Source organism: Salvelinus namaycush, chromosome 15 (assembly GCF_016432855.1).
Source record: "Salvelinus namaycush isolate Seneca chromosome 15, SaNama_1.0, whole genome shotgun sequence".
Classification (NCBI taxonomy): domain Eukaryota; kingdom Metazoa; phylum Chordata; class Actinopteri; order Salmoniformes; family Salmonidae; genus Salvelinus; species Salvelinus namaycush.
The window spans coordinates 20,205,905-20,215,125 of NC_052321.1; the positions used below are offsets into that span (position 1 = coordinate 20,205,905).

The 9,221-nt window shown below is 38.7% G+C and overlaps 1 protein-coding gene across 1 annotated transcript; it reads left to right on the forward strand.

Moving 5' to 3' along the window:
- The first annotated feature begins 4,551 nt into the window (after window positions 1-4,551).
- Window positions 4,552-8,736, forward strand: LOC120059980 (paired box protein Pax-1-like). The gene is made up of 5 exons (XM_039009059.1): window positions 4,552-4,555; window positions 5,037-5,663; window positions 6,593-6,726; window positions 7,211-7,418; window positions 8,642-8,736. The coding sequence occupies exons 1-5, from the start codon at window positions 4,552-4,554 to the stop codon at window positions 8,734-8,736; spliced, it is 1,068 nt and encodes a 355-aa protein (XP_038864987.1).
- The last annotated feature ends 485 nt before the right edge of the window (window positions 8,737-9,221 follow it).

Here is a 9,221-nt window from a genome sequence, read left to right on the forward strand (position 1 = left end):
AGGTAAAGGTGAGCTTAACGCTACTTGAAACCAAGATAAATATTGAATGACTGGGGTCAGTCCACGTGCAAACTTCAACGGTGTTCAAATAAAAGTTAAAACAAGCGACGGGAAACAAATAGCCTGCAACTGATGTCCACCAACATATGGTTGCAGCTCTTTATCAAAAAAGAGATGATCAATGATGTGTTGACAGTAAACAGTAGGCTAGAAAAAGTTGTATTTCGTAAAATATTATTTTAGATGATGATCATTGAAATAGCCAGCTTTTGGATGAATTTCTAAACGAAATAGAATCGAAAATGCAACATAACAAAATTGAAGTGGGCAAGCTGCCCATTTCCACCCAAATAAAATAATGTGCTGCAAAATCGAAATCTAAAGAAAAATACAATAGGAATCAATCGCGTTTATAAAAGGCTACAGAATAAGTGTAAGTCTATCATGGCTAGGCCTATCTTTTTATTCAGGATTTGACAGAGCATCACGATGTATTTTTTCTTTTAGGAATCCGTGCAAGGGAGTGGGGAATAAAACTGCATTAGGCTTATAGGCTATATATTGAGCAGAAGACGGTTGTCGGCGAGAATAGGCCTAGACTACTGTAGGCCAAAGAGCTAAAGCCTACATTTTAATATAAGCCTATCGAGCTGTACTTTAAAGTTCCAATGCAGACGTTTTTATCTCAAGATCAAATCATATCTAGGTAGCAATTATCTACCTTACTATGATTGTTTTCAATTAAAATTGTTTAAAAAAATAAAAAATGTAAAGTTTCTTAGCAAAGAGTAATTTATCAAGCAATAATTTTGCTAGGACTGTGGGAGCAGTTTGAATAGGAAGAGGAGAACCGAAGTTTAGCTATTACTGGCAGAGCGGTTTGGAACTCTCTTTCTTATTGGTCTATTAAATTATTTGCTGCATGGCGACGTTAACATGGAAGACTAAAACTCCCTCACACCAAAACAGGCTGAAATTGCAGGCAGTTTTTTAAAACAGCTCTTACACTAAAACGGCATTATCATAATTTTCACAATTTCATAGTATTATTCCAACCTCATAGTGTGGAAATATATTTTAAACACAGAAAAATCTCAGTTTTGACTGCACTGGGCTTTTAAGATGAGTGTTATAGCCTAGTATAAAGACATACAGTAACATGTGTGAAATACAATTACTGGCGTGTTCACGAGATGCAACTGAGGTGACAAAAGTAATTTCTGGATAACGTGGACCTAAACAAATGACATGAGCTCCGCTTCATCTATACATACGTTTAAGCCTGCTGTGTGCACGGCGTTTAATGCATAAGGCCTTAACATGAACACGACTCATAAGCCCTACACGTACAGTGACGAAACCACCAGTCTGCCTACACCCCTCACACACCATGTTCAGTTGAAGTAAAAAATGGACATACAGTTATGCGGTGGTGAAGTGTGTGCCAAACTGATGTAAGGGCACACTAGCCTCCTGTGTAATGGTGTGTAACCACAGAGGTGTCATGGCACGAGAAGTGGACACCTGTAGGGACCCAAGCCCGTGCGCACACTGGCCTACCTCCAGCCGCCACCACATCTGGAGAGTGTCCTCGTTTGAGCAACACCAGTAACACCAACTTTTTAACTATTCGATCAAATTATCAATGGAAAAATATATCTATTCGGTTCGTTTTTTAATTTTTTTATTGTGTTATTTTTGATTAAAAGAATGCATTCATTAGACTGAAACACATCTATCAAACTTCTCCTGGAAATCAAACGAGAGACAATATACGTTTTAGGCTGATTCGTTATCTCAAATTTACTCTATTTAAAGTCTGTTCGTTTTATTTAAATGAGCAGGCTCCCGTATGTGAGGACTACTGAATAAAAAGTAAGCATATCTGTCAACCGTTACAAAAATTAAATTAAATTCATGCAAATGTTCCTCGTTTCACGACTGACATTTGGGGAACCTTTTAGTTTTTGTTTGGTTTTGTCACGTGACTTTTGCAGAGCCACACTTGAACACAACCTATCCACTTTACCAGCAGGAGGTCCTTCGTCTCCCAACATGTATTTATGCACAAAAAAAAAAAGACTCCATAGACTCCATACATAGACTTCAGTCAATTTTGAGGGTCTCTTTTATAGGCTATAAACATGCATAATGCAATATTGAAAGTGTTAAGAAGCTCAAACTCGATTAAAATGTTCAAATAATTATAGGCTACAGAAATAATAAAATAAAATATATTACATTCAATTTCCACGTAATGCTTATAATCAAACTATAGGCCTACATTTTGCATTGTTTATGAATATTCCAGAAATAAAAGAAGATTAGTCAAACCATGCTTGTATCAATGTAAACCTACTAAATAAAATATATAACGGTGCAAATAGTAATAAATAATGATTTGCTAATATGGAAATTAATTTTAAAAAGCTGTGGAAAAACGTTAAATTAACTTGTTGGCATTATGTAATATTGCCACTTAACAACATGAAATGCTGTGCTCTGTTCAGCGTTAAAGTGCAGACGTTTAAACGATTATCTCCTCAGACATACTTTCATAAAGACACAACACAAAACTTGAATGAGAATAAATATACTTAGTAATTTGGTTATTGATAGAAGTCGACACATTGTATTAAGCAATTTGCCCTGTAGTAAGCGGCCGAAACAGCTCTATAGTTTTACTGGGCATCTTCCAAAGTACCAATGGACACGCAACGAGTCTAATACCGATCTCATTTCAATTTAAATGATTTCACATGGTCTTTCTTGTAAAAAAAAACATTTTTGAAAAACATATTTGAAACATGAATTTATAGCTGATACATCGCGACATGTTTGTGTTCCAGTGATCCTCTTTAGCCAAGGAATCTGCACAGTCGTGTACAGTAGGTTAATATGTTTAATCTAGATGGAGGTGTAATTCCTATTCTATCCAGATGAGGGAAAATGGAGGTTCTGTTGGGCAGTCCTAGGGATTTAGAAAAGTGATTTCAACAGAATTCTACAGAATCAAAGCGATTTCAATAACCTAAACAAAACAGATAACGTAGCCTATCACTTCACCAAGATAGTCAATAAATAATGGTTCAATTATTGAGAAATATTCAATTGTGCATATGCTTTATGCTTGATTTAGCAGATAACATTTAGAGCAGTGAGCCACACTAACTAACTGTACCTTCACTGTAACTTTAATGAACGATCGCCCTCTCCTCATACTTCTCCTCCATCCAAGGTTGCTGTGGGGACCCAACCTGATGTTTTCCATGTGTCTTGATCCCTTCAAGACCTGTAGTGAAGTGGCCAAGAGAGAGGGGATAGTGACACTGCACCTTGTTACCGTTGGTTCGACTGTTAACTTTTACTAGTGACATTTTGCGAGCTTATAAACGATACCTTCTTAACTTCCACAGGAAACACGGAGAACATGCTGTGATAATGCTAGCCTCAGGAATTCAGTCAATATCCTATAGTCTAGGAGCATTGCAACCCACAAAGGTATCGATTACATGAGCCCTATAGCATGTTTGATGCTAAGGATGGAGGTGTAAAAAAAGGCCTTACCGGTTAGTGAGTCCCTTGGTCTGGGTTGTAATCGAAACTTCATGTGACACTATTCTGCGATTCCCATGGTCTGCTAGTTCCGGCCTCTTATGGCGCGCGAAACACATCATGAGCGAGCTCCCAGGCGGGACGCACGGGCGGTCAGTTGGTTCCGCAATGGACCAAAAAACGCAACTGGAAAATATGTTAGCAATTGTGCCGACTTAATTTTAATAGCATAATAATAGTAGGCATTGCAATATAAATACATTGATTGAAATACAAATGGAGTTGGCAAATGTTCGTGGAATTTATATGAAAATGGATGGAATGAAACAAGTCTGAAATATTATGTTTTAATGATACAAATTGGTGGATAAGATTCTAATAATTCTTTGATCAAAATCTATAGGCTACATTGCAGGCTCTATTGCCAAGTGTCACTCACAAAATATTGTAAACATAATCTACATTAGTGGAGAAGTGCCCATTGGAAGTCCATCCAAAGCACAACTCACCTCATTCAAAATAATCTCTTCAATGGTTTACAATGTGTTTTCTATTTACCAATGCATCGTGTTCAATAAAATGTTTCCCCTCAGTCACTTAATCCCTATGTAAAATACCGAGAGAGGTTGAATTGCGCAAACCGGATGGTGCATGTGTGCAACAGCCTATCCACGGTCAGGACGGCCAATGAAACAAAACCAGAGCTCCAGCGTGGTAAAATTGACGTAGAGGGACGCGTCAAATTAATCCCAACAAACTTCAGCCTCCGGGATAACTAAATGTTGCCTTTTTCAGATGAAGATCACTTCAGTGTCATTGTACAAAGCATTTTCTCTCAAAGCACTGTGATAGAAGAGGGAGAAGAACATTTGGAAGGAGTCTTTTAAGAAGTCCACATTTTTTCTTCAACTTTTTGCTTCCTTCGTGCAGAAGGGAGAACCAACGCATTCAGCCATTGAGGGGCAACTATTTCAAAGCATCTCGAACCACAGGCAAATGGGTAAGCTTGCGTTAACATCGGCATGCTTCAGTGAAAGAAAGCTTATGGAAGCATAACCATGCTTAACACGCCTGCATAACGCCAGAAATAACTATACAGTTGATTTCGGGTTGTAGATAAAGTGGACATATCCCTTTACAGAACGAATGGAAGGATAGTTTACACGACAGACATGTCGTTTTTTTCCGCGATATGCTAATGCAGCATATTCATAATCAAGTTCATATTCAATGGTTGATTTATTAAAAATGTATGTAACGAATATTGAAATGAATTGACATAAAACTTCAAAAGTGGCAAAAGTGGCACTAAGATCCAAAGGTAAGTTAAATGTCGCCTCCTGATGTGAATAGTAATAACAAAAACTTACATTAGCTCGCCATTTTGCATGGTTAAATTTACTGTGCGAGTATGGAGTTCATGAAAAAAGTTATTTCTGCTTTCATGACTGAATATGTTCATGTATCTTTATTCCCGTTAGAGCAAACCTATGGCGAGGTGAATCAGTTGGGTGGTGTATTCGTCAATGGACGACCTCTGCCCAACGCCATACGACTACGGATAGTGGAGTTGGCCCAGCTTGGAATCAGACCCTGTGATATTAGTAGGCAACTTCGCGTCTCTCACGGCTGTGTGAGCAAGATATTAGCTCGGTACAGTGAAACAGGTTCAATTTTACCCGGTGCCATCGGGGGGAGCAAACCACGGGTTACCACACCGAATGTAGTGAAGAACATAAGGGATTACAAACAAGGTGACCCGGGGATATTTGCCTGGGAGATCCGGGACAGGCTACTAGCAGACGGAGTTTGTGACAAATACAACGTGCCCTCAGTCAGCTCCATTAGCCGGATTTTACGGAACAAGATTGGAAATCTTTCCCAGCCAAACCAGTATGAGAGCAGCAAGCAAGCCCCCACACAGGCCGGCCTCTCTTACAACCACATATACCCTTATTCATACCCCAATGCTATGTCACCCAATGGCAAAATGGGCAGCGGTCCCGGAGTACCCGTGACGACCGGGCATGTAAACATGTCAAGGGCCTGGCCGTCGGCGCACACTGTCACCAACATTCTGGGTATCAGGGCCTTCATGGATCATCAAGGTGCGTAATATTGAATCTATTTTCTAGACAAATGATTGCGTGTTGATTTATATGGCACCATACATACACACAGTTCTAACCCATTTCCCAATAATTGTCAAAGTGCATGTGGGGTGACTGGCTTGAGCTATTGGACGTGCTGTTCAGCTTATGACTAATTTATCCATGATGCATGATTTATAAATCATGTTTTGACGTGTGATCATCAGGGAGGAAATTTGCCCTATAAATCTTTGTAGGCCTTGGTTTTGTGCCTCACAAGGAAAACGACTTACTCTGCAGGCCCACTCACTGGCGCCTAGGCAAGCACCTTGCTTAGGCTACCGGTTAAAGCCTCCTCGTTCCCCGTAGGACCTAAGGTGATAGTGATATGTTGCCTCTAGGCCCCAGATGGATTGTCGGCCATGGCTGCAGCGCTGCCATCAAGGAAACAAATTAAGGTAGCAAGTAGGCCTATAGCATGTAGCCATATTCGAAAGAGCATAATTATTATGATTGCTTGTACAATGATGCGATATAATAATCGATCATTTGATGTGGCATTGAACATTTTTAATTGCTATAAACGTGTGATAGCCTTGTCCACATTTCCTCCAATAGATTCCTGACGAACAGCTTATAAAGTTCTTGATTCAGAAACGAAAACAATAGGCCTTGATTGGATACGCACAATTACGCACACTATTCCTCTCCTCAAAAGGTATTGTTTTGATAGCATTTTAAGAAATAGAGCCGATATAACGTGCAATATTAATATTAAGTATAACATATAATTTAGGTCTCATTTAATATTTTACAGTTGCTACGGCTGCTTTCTTCATATTGGATCATTTGATAGTTAGTTATGAATATCAATAGATCAGAGGCATTTTGACAGTTTCCCCCTAATGATCTGACATGTAAAGTGCAATTTGCTGTTTCCTAATCAGCTATTGCTGGAGCAGAGGGATATCCACCGAAAATGGAAGACTGGAGTAGTATCAACAGATCGACGTTTCCCTCGGCTCATGCAGTCAACGGAATTGACAAATCAGCCATTGATGCAGACATCAAATATGCACAGGTAAAAACAAGAACTCATATAAATGCATAAGACTATAGCTGTGTCCTTTATCTGCAGAGAGACTGGGCTCGAAGTGTAACATCATAGTCCCGTGTAGCTCAGTTGGTAGAGCATGGCGCTTGCAACGCCAGGGTTGTGGGTTCGATTCCCACGGGGGGCCAGTACAAAAAAAAGTATGAATGTATGTATTTGTAAGTCGCTCTGGATAAGAGCGTCTGCTAAATGACTTAAATGTTAAATGTAATAATATAGTGTGTATTGAAAGGCATTCATCTGTTTAATATAGGCTTGGTATTCGCAAGTTGTTTAAATGTTCGTCAAAATGTTAAACGTTTGCTCCAGCACTATTCAAGGAAGATTAATATGACATAGGGTAAATTGATATATACTGTATACACACTTATATCATAGATGTGCAAATGTTTCGTTCTGGGAAACGTAAATCTGACATACTTTCTTTGTGTTTGTGCGTATTTTCTTGCAGCCTTCATCGACATTATCCAGTTATGTCCCTGCTTGTGCCTACTCACCTTCAAACCAGTACGGCGTTTATAGCGGGCCAGGTAGCTATGTGACCCCTGGACACCCTTGGCAGTCCCAGAACTCGAGTTTGTCCCACCCAAGCAGCGGCATGACGATGCACGCGGGAGATATCCACTCGTCAATGCCGTTCAAACATCCATCGCGAGAAGGTAGGCCAGATCCTGTTTGATAGTGTTCCATTCTGATCACAACTGCGATATCTCAATTTTAGCATAATTTAGCATAATTCACTGCCAGCTGACTCGTTTCCCTCCAAGTTTCCTTCATCTATGGCAAAAAACATCGTTATTTTAAGTTCAATAACAAGACGTAAAATAACACAATGTGCATTTTTATAATTTTTATTTTATTTTTAAAGCCTATTCACACACACACACACACACACACACACACACACACACACACACACACACACACACACACACACACACACACACACACACACACACACACACACACACACACACACACACACACACACACACTTATTATTGGGCAACCATTAATCTAACACAGGTTGTCTAATTGTGGACATTAAATATTAAATTATGTCACTGTCAAGTCCCACAATAATTATATTTATATGTTATAATGAGGGACTCAAATATATAGGGCATTAGTGCAAAAGCAATCTAAACCTATATTAGCAAAGGGTCTCGAAATTGTAGCAGGTTAAAATATTGATGTAGGCCTAATGGTGCGGACCTATAGTGTTTATAACTCTATGACAGCTAAATTATAATTATTTTAGGCTGAGATAGGACTAAATAGGTGCTTGAACTAAGTGATCTCGGCCCTTATACATGTATTCTACTTATGCTTCGATTAAAACGTGTTCTTATCCTTTTGATAGCTACTGTATATTTTAATTTCAAATGAAATATATGATACAATTAAAAACATTTAGTGTTCTAACAAAATAGTTATTAGCCAACATTTACGGATGATATGGTCTTAACAAAAATAATGCATGAATAAATTCGATGATGAATCGAGGTGTGAACCCAAGAACACAAATGTGGACGTTATATTGCAGCATGTGATCCATGTTGTCAGTAAATTCATTCATAGTGTACAATTTAAATGTCATGGGAAGTTTAAAAAAAGAACATTGCGTAAAATAATGTGGAATAATTCAAATATGGTATCAAATTAATGGCCTTATAATGTAACATTGACTATTGTGATTATTAGTAACCTAGTTTGTATTTAAATGTTGCATGTAGTAGTCTAACTTTCAGGTCATTCAGGTCTGTATAGGCCTAAAATAAAATAATTTAGGTTTTTAATAAATATTGGCATTTTTAGTTTTGCTGAAATAAAGAGTAATGGCTTGTGTGCTATACAAACGTCTCCTGTTTGTGTTCTGCAGGAGACAGAAAGCCACCCAGTCCCCTAAGCAAGCAACTGCAGCAAGAGGCGTTGAGCAGTGTACACGGACTCAATCTCCCTAACTCATCCTCGTAATGCCAGGGAGCTCGTGCCGCAAACCGAGGACTCAAAACTCACAGTAGGACTATGTAAGGAGCTGCAGACCCTTATCTATTTGAGGGCATTTCAAGAATACAAACAGTAAGTGCAAGCACTATTTATGATTTGTTTGCCAAAGTGTTAACTATTGAATGGGCCCTTATAGCCTAACACATGTGCATACAAATGTAGCCAAATACAGATAGACTCCAGTCGGTCTGTGGCCATATGAATGTAAACGTATGAGGATGTTGAACTGTATTGGAGTCTCCTGTCCTCATGCAGCAGAGTTAGTGGTTGTGTCGTCTTTTCATTGAACTACTTCATGTATATTTCTGTAAAAGACTGCAGGATTTAAATGCAATAATGTCTGTCATTGATGTTTCATTAAACAAGTTTGCTATAGTTGACAATGGAACTGTATCCTGTACACGCAGTAAATTGTTTTCTTAATTGGTTACAAATCTGGTTTCTACAGACCA

What these genes read in the sequence shown, in the direction of transcription:
- LOC120059980 (XM_039009059.1), top strand. An exon ending in GGCCTTCATGGATCATCAAG is followed by an intron (nt 5,664 to 6,592) that starts GTGCGTAATATT and finishes TTTCCTAATCAG; the next exon opens with CTATTGCTGGAGCAGAGGGA. An exon ending in CAAACATCCATCGCGAGAAG is followed by an intron (nt 7,419 to 8,641) that starts GTAGGCCAGATC and finishes TGTGTTCTGCAG; the next exon opens with GAGACAGAAAGCCACCCAGT.